At 39.7% G+C, this 15,257-nt stretch overlaps 1 protein-coding gene across 2 annotated transcripts in view; it reads right to left on the bottom strand.

The window, feature by feature from the left end:
- Positions 1-2,267: 2,267 nt before the first annotated feature.
- NUP160 (nucleoporin 160) overlaps positions 2,268-15,257 on the bottom strand; it is a 52,971-nt gene continuing 39,981 nt past the window's right edge. For both annotated transcript variants that reach the window (XM_060104157.1, XM_060104158.1), the window contains 13 exons: positions 14,790-14,885; positions 14,596-14,690; positions 14,402-14,498; positions 14,208-14,313; positions 10,143-10,303; positions 8,693-8,753; positions 7,769-7,879; positions 7,469-7,592; positions 6,338-6,439; positions 5,573-5,714; positions 4,274-4,399; positions 3,734-3,838; positions 2,268-3,269 (listed from right to left, as the gene is read on the bottom strand). In XM_060104157.1, the coding sequence (XP_059960140.1) occupies positions 3,180-3,269; positions 3,734-3,838; positions 4,274-4,399; positions 5,573-5,714; positions 6,338-6,439; positions 7,469-7,592; positions 7,769-7,879; positions 8,693-8,753; positions 10,143-10,303; positions 14,208-14,313; positions 14,402-14,498; positions 14,596-14,690; positions 14,790-14,885 (1,416 nt within the window). In that variant the 3' untranslated portion in view covers positions 2,268-3,179. The remainder of the gene's footprint in view (positions 3,270-3,733; positions 3,839-4,273; positions 4,400-5,572; positions 5,715-6,337; positions 6,440-7,468; positions 7,593-7,768; positions 7,880-8,692; positions 8,754-10,142; positions 10,304-14,207; positions 14,314-14,401; positions 14,499-14,595; positions 14,691-14,789; positions 14,886-15,257) is intronic.

Genomic DNA, 15,257 nt, shown 5'->3' with positions numbered 1-15,257 from the left:
AGGACACAAGGTGAGGGACTTCCCTGGTGGTCCAGTGGTTGGGACTCTGCGTTCCCAATGCAGGGGGCCCAGGTTCAATCCTGGTCAGTGAGCTGGATCCCACATGCTGCAACTAAAAGATCCTGAACGCGGCAGTGAGGATCCCACATGCCACAACTAAGACCCGGCGCAGCCAAATAAATATTTATTAAAAAAGAAAAAGGTACAAGGTGAGGTGTGGGAGGGAGCACAGAGCTCCCATGCTCTCCCTGTGGAGTCATCATGTCACCCTCCCAACACATTAATGTGTTCTCCAACCAGGAAGCTCTATTCAGTCTTGGTGTCCAGTTTTTACTGGGACTTGATTACATAGGCATGGTTGATTGACTCACTGGCCACTGTGACTGTGGCTGAACTCAGTCTCAAGCCCCCTGCCCTGTCCTTCTGGCCCAAAGTTCTAACCCTATATTCACTATCACAGGGTGGGTCTTCCTAGGGACTAGCCCTATCCTGAAGCTATCTATCGGTCCCCCTGCCAAGAGTCACCTTATTAGCATAACAAAGACTTCCTTCACTCAGGAAACTATGGGTTTCTATGGTTCTATAATCTCTTTGCCAGGAATAGGGGAAAAAGACCAGACATACTCTTTATTATACCACATTATTTGACCTTGTGTGTTTCATGGAACTTCATTTAAACCATGAAGCCTCATTTACTGGAAGAAATACCTACTTTTAGTCTCTAGAAACTGGCATAGGTCATTTGAACAATAAATGTCTTTTGATGTTGGAGTTCTGTTCAGACACAGAAAGGTATATTCTTGTGGCTTAGGGTTAATGACGAGCTGATTATGTTAAAAAATAATGCAGGACTATCTTTGTTTTTAGGTACAAAATTGGAAAGAGCTGTGAAGATTAAAAGAAATGTTAGTGCCGCGGAGCAACTAGGCCCGTGAGCCGCAACTACTGAGCCTGCGCGTCTGGAGCCTGTGCTCCGCAACAAGAGAGGCCACCTTAGTGAGAGGCCCGTGCACCGCGATGAAGAGTGGCCCCCGCTCGCCGCAACTAGAGAAAGCCTTCGCACAGAAACGAAGACCCAACACAGCCAAAAATAAATAAATAAATAAAATTTAAAAAAAGAAATGTTAGAATTTTCTATAATATATAGTGTTCTAGTAGAAAAAACAAGTATTATCAGGTTGAGGTAAATTAGGTTAATTCTGTTACCTAGAATGTGTTCACTGACGGGCGGCTCTGTAGAACAAATGAGCTTTCTTAGATCACAAAAATCATAGCAATAAACTTGGTAAGAATGGTCAATATGAAACTCTGTGTGCCATAAATTCTATTATTAACAGAAATGGTACCTACTGTACCTTTCCACAGGCTGGAAAGGTGTAACCTTACTAGTTACATTATGCTAAATTATTTAAGAACTATGAAGTTTTCCTCCAAGAGTCACACCTTTATTTAATGGTAGTTAAGCACTAAAAAAGAAGGGACCCCTTTTAATAACAATTTGTAATCAGAAAATTGCCAGAGTTGGAAAACACAAGGAAAGACGATGCTATTAATACATCACATGGTCCAGAAAACAAAACTGCGGACTCAAAGTGATGAGAAAAGTGAAGTGAAAGAACGTGGGCACCTTCTTTCTGTTTTGGTTGGATTTCGAAGTGAGGAAGGTGGAAGAAAATTGATAGAAGAGCTGGGCTGGCTCCAGCATGAGTTCTAGGTCTTGAACCAAAACAGTGAGGACAGGAAAAGCTGGTCAGTGTCTTATGAACTGCCACCATGGAAACCACTGCTTTGATCAACAATGCAAATGAACAGCTTTCTGCAATAGGGCCAGTCTTGAGCTACTTCTTATCTTTCAGAAATGGCTACAACAGGGTTTGAAATTTTTCGGGCTGTAGGTTATCATCCATTAGTCACTCATGAAAATATATCAAGTGAGGATACCTATTTTGTGAAAGCTTTCTCTTGGTTATATATGTGTATACAGGTCAAAATATATTTCTCGCTACAGTTGGAAGCCACAAGTTTATGGAGCTGGAAAGGCAAGACCTCTTGCAGCCCCTAATTGCATCAAACACTTCGCATTTATCATGGCAGAGATAATGTGAAAAAAGTCACATATCGTAATATCTACCAATAATAGTACCACAGGGAAACTCACACTGTTATTTAAAATATATAATGTAAATATGGTATTGACATAAAAATTAAATGCTTATGAAAAACTCAAGAAAGATCAAAGGGCATACAAGCAAGTACTATACAGATGGTTTCCTTAAAAGATAAATTTTAATATACAGAATAAAATTCAAGAGTTTATTTTTTCACGTCCCCCCAAGTTTGTGGCCATGAATGCCTCTGAATCTGAATAGGAAAGTTTATATTTTGGTCCAATACGTTACTAGACTGCCTGTATGATCAAGTCCGGCTTGATTATCATAAATCATAGAGGTTAATGGAATTTACTTTGAAAATCTATTACTTTTACAGATGATAAATTTTCAATATTTTCTTAGCTAAGTGTTTATTCCACTTTAGCCTCAGAACCAGATTCAAGATATCTTCCTTTAAAAATAATTTTAAAAAAAGATATCTTCCTTAACAGCTGGTCATCACGTTAGGCTTAATCTAGGCAAATTACTTAATACTTTATTGAAGATCATAAGAAAACTCCACAATAAATAATGAAAAGGGTATGCAAAATCATTAGCCTCTGTTTGCAATACAGAAAATACATGTCAGTTCTGGACCAAAATAATTACATTGAAATATAAAAAGTGATAGGGAAGAATGAAAGGATTTGCAGTGACTGCTTTTGGTGGTCAGCTACAACGAACCAACAACCATCAGCTGTTTTGGAAAGTGTAGGTGGGTTTTAATTTGCAGATAAAGAATGTCTTCGGTAATTTAAAAAAATATAAACTCTAAAAAAGCTTGTGAATCATATACAAAAGCAGCTGTCCGAGACCAAGGTTGAAAACCAGAAACTGTGTGTTAGCACCACCAGCAAGCACAGGTCCTGTGACTCATCTGCCCTTCTTTCTTGTGCAGAATGCAGACCTGACTGTTGCAGACATCATTTACAGGTATAAAAACCGGTCTGGAGTACAGGTTCCCTGTTGGGTAAAGTCTTAAGCCCTAAGAGGCACCAAGCAGTTACAAAGGCTGGGCAACCATCCAGATCACAAGTTCCGACGATATAATAAATCCCGTGTTGCCTTATCAACTTTTTGCTGGTAGTCCTCCAATTTGTCAAGTATTTTCTGGGACAGCTGTAGGAGAAAAGAAAGGAATCATTGGAGAATAGGTCAAGGACTGAAAAAGACTAAAGTTATCAATCATTTTGACTTCAGCAACCAGATTTCTCCTAATAAAGTTGTTAGCCATTGTGCTTCATTTAACCACCATTCAGTACAGGAGTCTGCTCTGTGACTCCACTGATATAACTGGACTTTTCTGCTATATACAATACTCCAACCCTGTTTCCCTAACGAATTTCTAAATATGCAAATCATACCAGTTATTTTTAATAAAAGCTTTATTAGCTCTCTTCCCAGAACCAGAGAGGTTATATCTGATTTAACTAATCATCTCATAAAGGGATTTGGCAGCATGTGAAGGGCAATAAATGGCTTTTGCCCTTTCCTTAATCCTTGAGAACCAGAAAAGCAAGCTTTAAGGTGTAACTGCTAGTGCAAGGGCTTATATAAAATGCCCCAGGAGAGGATTTACTCACTGCAATGTTGTGACTGTTGGCACTGTTCTCTCCCAGAGCCTGCAGAAGCTGATCAATGGAAGAGTATGGGAGCCACACCATTGGAGCCGTTGCAGACAGTGGAAACTGAAAAGAAAAATACCTATTATTTGAAGAAAATCTGAGAAGTGGACCATTTCCTCTGGGTAGCTACTTCCACAGGATTCGATAACATGAAATGCTTTACTTGTTTTCACAACAAGAAATTGTGTGTGTAGGCATGCATGTGCACACACACACGTGTGCACACGGTACATGACTGGAACCCCCCCATCTCTTTTCAACTGGGGAACTGGTCCTTTTCTTAGTTAAATCAAATGTATTTTTAAATTCATATCATCTTTAATCTTAAAGTAGGGCTAAGGCTGATTAGGGATAAACACACCAACAAAGCTCTTCTCTAAATTGTCAATGAACGACACTATTTCCAGTCTGAAATTTAGATGTAAATTATCTGAAAAAACTTTGGAAAAGGAAAGTGTGATAATACAGAATTAAAAGGAAATGCGGATACAAGCCCACCTCAATTCCAAAGTACTGATGTCCTTTTCCCAATACAGCATCCACGTATTCTGAAACCAAATCCACAGCTTCTTCCAAAAGGTCATAGTTTAAGTAGAGACGGAGCAACTCAGCAGCGTCAACCTTCTGTAAAAAGTTAGTGATTAAGAACATTTACCAATTTCCATCTTACCTGGGCATGGACCAAAGGATGCTGAGTGTCTGATTCCCTGGCATTTATACTTTTCATTACAAATAAACGAACACCTTGGTTTACTTATCTTGGGATGAGGGTCAGATTCCCAAGAGCCCAGTTACCTCTGGGCACACTGTGAGGCCCCTTCTGTTAAGTGGCCTTCCTCACCTGTTCTGTGATCTAAGACACATTTTAATTCTTTCCTACTTCGTTTCCACAGTAGTAAGTCAACGAACCTTCCCAGAAATGCTGAATACCAGAGATAACATAGTCACATTAACTCTCAGAAACATATGAATGACAAATGAGAAAGAAGTTAAAAGAATCACCAACTTTAAATGCTTGAATTACATTTCTATTTAACTCAGGGTGAGAGAAAAGTGATACAGCCTCAGTTTGGAAGGCCTATCCTAATTATGTCAATTATGCTTTCTATATTCTGATTTGATCACAATCTTAACTTTTACCATCTTAGCTGCCTTCTCTACTTTCTAACTTAAAAAAACAGGTTAACTTTCTTGACCTTAAGCTTTATATTCTCTTTTCCTATTGTGCCCAATGTATTTCAGGTACAGTAGTTCTCAAACTTAGCATGCATCAAATCAAATCATGACCTTGTTAAAATATAGATCCTGGATCCCAACTCCAAGGTAATTTGATTCTGTAAGTCTGGGATGGAGCCCAGGAATCTATATTTTGAAGAAGCCCACCATCAAAATAATTTAATGCAGGTGGCCCAAGGACCCAATTTTGACAGAAACTGAAAGAAACACTGTTGTAGAATTTGAAAAGAATTCCACTCACTCCTGTGAATTTTTTTAGTAATGAATAGTGAATGCTGTGTTCCATATATACTCATTGTTCTAAATACATACTCATTGTTCAGTGAGCACACAAGCATGCATTAACTTAATCACCAACAGGGAGAACTTTAAATCTAAACACCCAGTACTTCACAGGACTGAAGTAAACTGTTTTTAGCTAAGACTGAGAAGCTGTAAGTATATAAGTCGGTATATTTCCATAAATTGTCACTCTATCTTTTCCTTTTTAATCATCTCATGAAGTTATTCAGGACGATAAAGACCAGATTCTTACTCTCTACAAGTTAAGATACCACTTACCTTATAACTGTTTATAAGCCAGTTAGGCAGAGGCACTCCATGAGACAAGAGCTTGTTGATTACACAGTGGTGATATAAGTTATTCTGGACTTTGTACTTTTCCAGGTAAGTTGATAATAGCCTCCATGCTTCATCTGTAGCACTTGATAAAAGGAGAAAGGACTTATGAATTCCAGATTCTTAATAGATAATTATAGTACCATTCAAAACATGTATTTACATGGAAAAAATCTTTAGACACTCACAACAGAATTGATAATACAGCTAAATGACAACTAACATTATTAGGGCCAGTGTGACTTACGGGTGGTACTAGAAACTAGATGACTTGGATTCTTGTATTTCCCAATAACCACATATTAACTCAACTAAACAATTCACTTTACTTGTTTGTTCCAGATTTCTAAAACAAGGAAATTGGCTCAGACCACTATTTCCAAACCTGATCACGCATTAGAATCATGCAGTAGTTCTGATTTAGAAGATTAGGGTGATATCTTGTAATCTGTATTTTGATAGTAATTCTGGTGTTAATTTAGGGTTTGAAAAATAATGTCAGAGGACCTCAAGACTGTAAAATGCTATAATTCTCGAGTGCTAAGCTGCATAATACAAATTAGAAATGCAATTCAGGAAAGGGAAGTTTACTGAGGGTTAGGGTTGTTAGAGAAGGATTCTGAAGACACTGAAGTGCATTCAGGTAGACACTGGGGAAGGATATGGAGGGTGAGCCCTTGCAGGGTTGGATGTGGACTAGGGCTGTACCTAGACTCCTTAGTGGTGATGACTGATGAGAGCTGATTGGCTGCTAGCCAGGCCCAGGCTTCTGCTTGGGCTGCCTCTCCTCCAAACTGCAATTTGATGCATCTGCAATGAAAATGGTTCCACACAGAGTAAATTAATTTGCTGAAAAGCACCACATTATTTTGCTACTGAAACTGGAGACGAGAGGACAACTTTAGCTCTAGTCTATTACTAAATTCACCCTGGGTACTGGCCCTTCCCTCTCCTCACAGCCACACAACTGGATGACCCACGAGGCCATTAATAAGTGTTGAGATTATTTACTTACAAGAGAAAATTGATGATGAAAAATTCTGATGGTGGGCTTCCCTGGTGGCGCAGTGGTTAAGAATCTGCCTGCCAATGCAGGGGACATGGGTTCGAGCCCTGGTCCGGGAAGATCCCACATGCCGCGGAGCAACTAAGCCCATGCGCCACAACTACTGAGCCTGCGCTCTAGAGCCTGGAAGCCACAACTACTGAGCCTACGTGCCACAACTACTGAAACCCATGCGCCTAGAGCCCATGCTCTGCAACAAGAGAAGTTACCGCAATGAGAAGCCCGCTCACTGCAACAAAGAGTAGCCCCTGCTCGCTGCAACTAGAGAGAAAGCCCGTGTGCAGCAAAGAAAACCCAACGCAGCCAGAAAAAAAAAAAAAAAAAAATCTGATGGTTTATTTCTAACTCACAAACAACTTGACTAATATTTAGGTATAATGTAACTTCAATAAGAAGTACTTTTTAACAATGTTTGCAGGGGCCACTAGATGTCCTAAAGGATTGAAGAGAACATAGGCCTTATCTAAATGTACACCACTACTTAACCCAGGTTATCTACTGTCATGTGGCCATGTGGGCTCAGGAATGCCAGATCTGATTTCTCAAAAGAAGCTATAAATCAAGATAAAAAAAAGAAAAAAATCATTGTGTGTATTACACAAAAACTGTTCTTTAAAGCAGGCTTATAGGATACCTATAAGGTATAGGATATAGGTATCCTATACCTATAAGGTATAGGGTATGGCTCGTGTGACTACTGCTTCACACTAAGCAACAGTAGAGTATTTTTGCATTAGAAAATTAAGATTACAGAAAGACCATTTCATACATACTTGAAAGCAAGTCCCTCAAAGACTGGCATTAAGGGAAGCTTAAAAGTCTGGCAGAGTGATATGGCAGTGTCAAAGAGGCCAGCCTGAACCAAGAGAGTGACCATCTCCTCTGCTGACGAACTTCCTGCGGAAATGGAAAAGAGCTATTTAGTGCACCCAATGGCATATGGAAATGAACTGAACCCAAAGACTGCTTCCTTGATGAATACCTCAGAATAACAACGACATGCTTTAATACCCATCTAGTATACTATGTCCACTGCCCGGCCCTAAAATATGCTGTTGGTGCTGAATGCCTACCTGCAACCGTGACTGCTGAGGGATCATGCTGAGCTAGAGTGAGGCGAATGCGAGCCAAGGAACACTCTTTCTCCAGATCTTCTAGTTCCAGGATTTCAATTTGTCTAGTTGCTATAAGCCAAAGAAAAACATTTTCAATTCCCAAAGTACAAAGGAAGTGCCTATTAGACTAACTCAACCTGTCAATATCCACTAAAAATTAAGTAACATTCAGCTTTAATTTCATGAAGGTGGGGAGAAAACAAGGGGTTCAATAAAAGCTAACTTGAAAAATAAAGCAACATCCCAGTCTCACACCACAGCTGAGTCAAATCAAAGGACTCTAATGACAACAGCTGCAGATGAGGAGGCGCTTGCAAGGCCTTTCACAAATAATTTCAATTAACTCTTACAACTGTGAAACACTGCTATCTTTATCAGTAAGAAAGGAGCATGCCCAAAGTGAGAGGCAGGATTAAAACCAACTGTGCCCAACTCTAGAGCCCAGGCTCTTTGAGGAAGGAAATCATGCCTCCATGGTAATACCAAAGGAGCCTGATAAAAAAACCTTTGGTACTGAGCTGATTTAAAAACAACAAACAACAAATGCGTGCACACAACACACACACACACACACACACTCTCTCTCTCTCTCTCTCTCTCTCTCTCTCTCTCTCTCTCTCTTTTTTAAGCATTTTCATTTCCCATACAGGCATACAAAGTTTTCAAAGAGCTACCAGACAATCTTTAGCACAATACTGAAAATAAACTACCAAGAAGGAACTTTACAATATTTTAATAATATAACTACCATACATATACAATATACTACAATATAATTATACATAGTATTACAACTACTATCCAAAAAATAAATATAAATAATACTACTATAACAATATAATTGCTCTTCAGCAAAGAATCAGCATGAGATCCCTGACTCACTTGGGGCAGCTGTGCATTCTCCATCATGATTCCTCTTAGGGGATGCTCCAGGGCGATCATACTGAAAAGACAAAACAATAGATATAACTGTGAAAAATTAGGGTTTTTTAAAAAAATTAATTTTATTTTTTGGCTGCATCATGTGGCATGTGGGATCTTAGTTCCCTGACCAGGGATTGAACTCGTGCCCCTGTGGTGGAAGTACAGAGTCTTAACCACTGGACCGCTGGGGAAGTCCCTGAAAAATGAGTATTTTATTTTCATATCATTTTTTTGTGTGTGTGGGAACTTCTATTTTTTTATTATTATTTTTAGATGCTGGGGGTAGGAGTTTATTAATTAATTTATTTATTTTTGCTGTGTTGGGTCTTCGTTTCTGTGCGAGGGCTTTCTCTAGTTGCGGCAAGCGGGGGCCACTCTTCAGCGCGGTGCGCGGGCCTCTCACTATCGCGGCCTCTCTTGCTGCGGAGCACAGGCTCCAGACACGCAGGCTCAGTAGTTGTGGCTCACGGGCCTAGTTGCTCCGTGGCACGTGGGATCTTCCCAGACCAGGGCTCGAACCCGTGTCCCCTGCACTGGCAGGCGGAGTCTTAACCACTGCGCCACCAGGGAAGCCCCTCATTATTAATATATACCCTTTTATTTTTTCATTAACTATGATCCAGAGCTTTCAGGCTTAAATTCTCTCAATGTAAATTATGTTTATTTCAACTAGCACAGCTCTTCTCACAAAAGTTCTGTAACTACTAGACAAAGAAATGGAGTTGTTTGCCAACTTGGCTCACTAGCTAAAATATGTTACTGAGTCCAAGGACACAGATTTGATCTCCATATAAACCACTTGACTTTCCTTGGTTTCAGAGTTACATTCTCTACCCATAACCCTGGGAAAAAGCATAGTACATTCAGGAACTATACCATACAAGTAGCTGGGAGTATATGACCCCATCAGCATGACCAAAAAAAACACCTCACGGTTCACCTCCCCTAAAATAGTAACAATAGATTAAATTAACAAAAATGAATGAAATAAAAGCAGCTACCATTTACTGAGCACTTTCTGCAGGCCAGGCACTGTCACTGTTCTAAGCACTCTACATGAATTATCTCATTTAATACCCAAACAATCCTATAAGGTAGACATTATTATCATCATCCCTATTTTATCCAAGAGGCTAACTGGACAGTAAAAGATTAAGTAATTTGCCCGAAGTTAGGTTGTCTAACTCCAAAACCACTCTGTAATACTTATTCCGACAATAATTCTGAACTTGGAAACTAAAGGGGTAGTAACGTATAACAAATGAATTGCTACAAAAATATATTAAGTCCACAAATATCCCAGTGGAAATTTTAAATGAAATGAAGCAAAATGAGGTAATAGTTTTCAAAGGACCAAACCAAATAAATTAAATGATCCCCAAAATTCCAAGATGGAAAGTTTTCATACCACTGCACCAGATGCTGGCTGAACAATCCACGCGTATTCTGGGCGAATAAGGCGCAAACAATTAATAGCAGCCAGATAACAGTTGCCTTGCTTCTCAAGTCCCCGGAGAGTTCGAACCTCTCTGCCAAGACGCATTCCGTACTCATACATCACTGTGCCAGCTATGAGGCAATAATAGATATTACAATTTCAAAAATGTATCTCTTTAGAGACACACAGAGAGTTTGTTACACTTATCAAACACTAACATTTAAAACAAAATTGAGTTTAACTTAAAACCACAAAAAATCATGTGCTGGTGAGAATGTGGAAAAATTGGAACCCTTGTGTAGTGCTGCAGGAAATGTAAACTGGTATAGCCACTATGGAAAACAGTACGGCAATTCTTCAAAAAATTAAAAATAGAATTACCTTATAATTAATCAATTCCACTTTTGGGTATATACCCCCCCAAAAAAAACAAAACTGAAAGCAGAGTCTTGAAGGATTATTTGTACATCCTTGTTCCTAGCAGTATTATTCACAACAGGCAAAAGATGGAAACATCCAAGTTTCCAGAAAAATGTGATATATCCATACAATGGAATATTATAAATTCTGACACTTGCTGCAACATGGATGAGCCCTAAAGACTTTATGCTAAGTGAAATAAGTCTGTCACAAAAGTCAAATACTATATGATTCTGGTAGCCAAATTTATAGACAGAGAATAGAATGGTGGTTGCCAGGGGATGGGGGAGGAGGAAATAGGAAGTTGTTGTTTAAGGAGTATAGTTTCCATTTTGCAAGATGAAAAGAATTCTGGAGATTGGTTATGCAGTAATGTGAAGGTACTTAGCACTACTAAATACTTAAAAATGGTTAAGATAGTAAAGTTTATGTATATGTACTTCACCACCACCACCACCAAAAAAAAAAAAAAAAAATCCCCTAAACATCTAAAATGTTACTTTTGATGTTTAGATACTACATTCCCAGACAGTACAGAGAACTAGTCTCAGCCATATTGTCACCTATTCCCCACCCAGGATTTGGGTGTTCTGTCCAAATCATACTCTTTTTTTTTTTTTGGCTGTGCCATGTGGCATGTGGAATCTTAGTTCTCCGACCAGGGACTGAACCTGCATCCACTGCATTGGAAGTGTGGAGTCTTAACCACTGGACCACCAGGGAAGTCCCCCAAGATCACACTTTTATTTATTTATTTTTTTAAAAAAATAAATTTATTTATTTTTATTTTTGTCTGCGTTTGGTCTTTGTTGCTGCGTGCGGGCTTTCTCTAGTTGCGGCGAGCAGGGCCTATACTTCGTTGCAGTACGTGGGCTTCTCACTGCAGTGGCTTCTCTTGTTGTGGAGCACAGGCTCTAGGCGTGCCGGCTTCAGTAGTTGTGGCACGTGGGCTCAGTAGTTGTGGCTCACGGGCTCTAGAGTGCAGGCTCAGTAGTTGTGGTGCATGGGCTTAGCCGCTCCGCGGCATGTGGAATCTTCCCAGACCAGGGCTTGAACCTATATCCCCTGCATTGGTGGGTGGATTCTTAACCACTGCTCCACCAGGGAAGTCCCAGAATCTTATTTTTATAATGCTTTAGTTACACAGGTTGAATGAAATATTGAAAAAACACTGTTCTGAGACAGCATGGGACTCCAGAAACTGAACAGATTTTAAAATTCCCTGTCAGTTTCCAAATCAAATCAAACTATTTTTCATCTCAACAAATATTTTTGAGTGCCTGCAATATGTAAGACAGTTTGTCAGAAAAACAGCCTTGCTCCAGAAAGACCTGAACGTTAATCTAGCTAAACTGGTCTTAATCAGGTTGATGTAATAGATGTTGTCATTGTGAAAGCAGTAATAGATCTTGAATCATCTATTTTTCCTTTCTTGTATTATTCAAAGAATATGCAGGACTTCCCTGGTGGCGCAGTGGTTAAGAATCTAACTGCCAATGCAGGGGACACGTGTTTGAGCCCTGGTCCGGGAAGATCCACATGACAAAGAGCAACGTATTCCATGAGCCACAACTACTGAGCCTGCGTGACACAACTACTGAAGCCCATGCGCCTAGAGCCCGAGCTCCGCCATAAGAGAAGCCACTGCAATGAGAAGCCCACGCATTGCAATGAAGAGTAGCCCCTGCTCGCCGCAACTAGAGAAAGCCTGCACAGCAATGAAGACCCAACGCAGCCAAAAATAAATAAATAAATTTATTTAAAAAAAAGAAAAAGAATATGCAAACATATTTTACCATTAGGAATATTAAGAACATGCCTATGAATTACTTCCATCCATTCTTTCCAATGAAAATGAGTAAGAAACCTAATAAAAAATTCTGAGTGAAAATGGTATAAAAATGTTAGAGGTTCCAAAGGGTAACCACAATGGTTATCTTGTAAAATATGATCTTAAAACAGATATGTAATCCCTTTATTTTAGCTGACCTGATAACGACTTCACTGTCATCATACAAATCCAAATTTAGAAACATTCTACAAAAATCACTGGCCTTTCTTCTTCAAATATATCAATGTCATCAAAGGCAAAGTAAAGCTAAAAGAATGCTCCAGATTAAAGGACTAAACAGGACAATTAAATGCAAGATGTGATCCTAGATCAGTGGGTGAGGACAGTATGGGAGAAATGTACTATTAAAAAAAATCATTGGTCTTCCCTGGTGGTGCGGTGGTTAAGGATCCGCCTGCCAATGCAGGGGATACGGGGTCGGGCCCTGCCCCGGGAAGGTTCCATATGCCGTGGAGCAACTAAGCCCATGCACCACAACTACTGAGCCTGCACTCTGAAGACTGCGAGCCACAACTACTGAGCCCCGCACGTCTAGAGTCTGTGCTCTGCAGCAAGAGAAGCCACCACAATGAGAGGCCCACACTCGGCAACAAAGAGTAGCCCCTGCTCGTCACAGCTAAAAAATGCCTGTGCACAGCAACGAGGACCCAACACAGCCAAAAATAAATAAATTTAAAAAAAAACCCATTATGTTTGGCAATATTTAAATATGAATAGCACATCAGATAAGAGCACCACATTTACATTTAATTCACAAAATTAGTTACATGTTCTCAATTTGATAATTGTATTGAGGTTATATAAGGAAATGTCCTTGAGATGCAAGTATTTATGTACTGAGACATGATGTCCACAACTTACTCTCAAAAGGATCAGCAAAAATAAGAGAAAAGAAAGGCCAATAACAAAATGGTACAGGAACTTAAAACCAGCCACAAGGATTCAAAGTGCCTTTAGTGAAATAACATTTCTTTTAAAATTAGATGGAATGGACTTCCCTGGTGGCCCAGTGGTTAAGAATCCGCCTGCCAATGCAGGGGACACGGGTTCGAGCTCTGGTCGGGGAAGATCCCACATGCTGCAGAGCAACTAAGCCAGTGCACCACAACTACTGAGCCTGCACTCTAGAGCCTTCGAGCCACAACTACTGAGCCCGTGCACCACAACTAATGAAGCCTGCACGCCTAGAGCCCATGTTCTGCAACAAGAGAAGCCACCGCAGTGACAAGCCTGAACACCACAATGAAGAGTAGCCCCTGCTCACCACACCTAGAGAAAGCCCGTGGGCAGCAATGAAGACCCAATGCAGCCAAAAAAAACACAAAACATATATATATATATATAAAATAATAACAGTAAAAAATAAAATTAGATGGAAGATACACACAGTGTGATCTAACTAGAAATGCCTCAAGAATGTTCTAGGATGGGAGAAGTGTCTTTTTTTTTTTTTGGCCGCACTGAGTGGCTCGTGGGGATCTTAGGGATTGAAACTGCGCCCTCGGCAGGGAAAGCGGGGAGTCCTAACCAGTAGACCACCAGGGAATTCAAGAGAAGTGCCTATCTTTAGGGCTTACAGGTAATCCACAAAAAGGTGAAGCTAACCTTGAACTTAAACATAAGTTCCCCAAATGTCTGTAGAGAACACTTGTCCAATGGTAAAAATAAGGTAAAAATTACTAAGTCAAACATAATATTTTTTGTAAAACACGATACAACTGATAAGGTTGCCTCCACAAAGACTGTACGCTTCAACTGCTCACCCTTCCGGTAATTGTGACGATAGATGTGAAAGGCATACAGAAGCTCATAGTAGTTGTGAGTCATAAGGTCCACAGCTCTCGCACGTGATTCAATTATTCCCACAACCTAAAGGAGGCGATCAGATATCAAAGTTAGTAGCCAGCATAACAACCACCACAGCTGTGTCCAGTCATCAGTGGATAAATAAAATTACCTCATTATGCAGATTCACATAGGGAAACTCTACAAGATCCTGTAGCTGGGAGCGTTCACAAAGAACTACCACCAGCTGCCGTAAACAATCTAACTGTCTAGAAGGAAGGAAAGTGATACGAGGGTAAATTTTCTTAGTGGATTACACAGGGCTGGTAAATTGCCTCCTCTAAATAAGACTGTGAGATTGATTACCTGCTGGAATCAGGAATCTGGGTTAAGGCTTCATATGCATGGCTATTGTGACCTAAATCCAAATGATGTTTGAAAATGCATGTCCTTAAAGTAGCCTAAGTATCAAACATAGGGAAAAAAAGAACAATAGAAATTAAAACACCACATCCACGATAAACCTCAAGGGCAATGACTAGATTACAGTTAGTCCTTACCTGACTTTTCCAGTCATCACCTGCTTCAGTTATTGCTGATGTAGCCAACTGAATAACCAGTTCAGGCAACCCAACAACATCAAGCAGACGCAAAACCTAAGGGGAAATAGAAGAAATTTCCATTAATATTAACATGGTATAGTGCACTTCAAATTGGAATACGATTTAAAATCAATTAGAAAGATAAGTAGGTAAGATAAAGATTAAATCAAAGGTGCCGACAACAAGATGGACAAGATTATTTGGTTAATATTTAAGATTTTCCTTTAGATTCTACTGTTAAATAAGACACCTGTGTAAAACCCTTTATTGGTCTTTTCTGTGCACAGCTGTATCCTCAGTGTTTAGTACGTAATAGGTTATCAGTAAATGCTTGTTGAATGAGCAAATATAATTTCACTACTAACTTTTCCTACTAACTGTTTAGGTCACAGATGAATTTAAAGCCTAGTAAATTAGCACCATAGC

The sequence above is a fragment of the Mesoplodon densirostris genome, chromosome 7 (assembly GCF_025265405.1).
Source record: "Mesoplodon densirostris isolate mMesDen1 chromosome 7, mMesDen1 primary haplotype, whole genome shotgun sequence".
Lineage (NCBI taxonomy): Eukaryota > Metazoa > Chordata > Mammalia > Artiodactyla > Ziphiidae > Mesoplodon > Mesoplodon densirostris.
The sequence above is the reverse complement of the archived record's forward strand: the minus strand, read 5'-3'. Positions and strand labels throughout refer to the sequence as shown.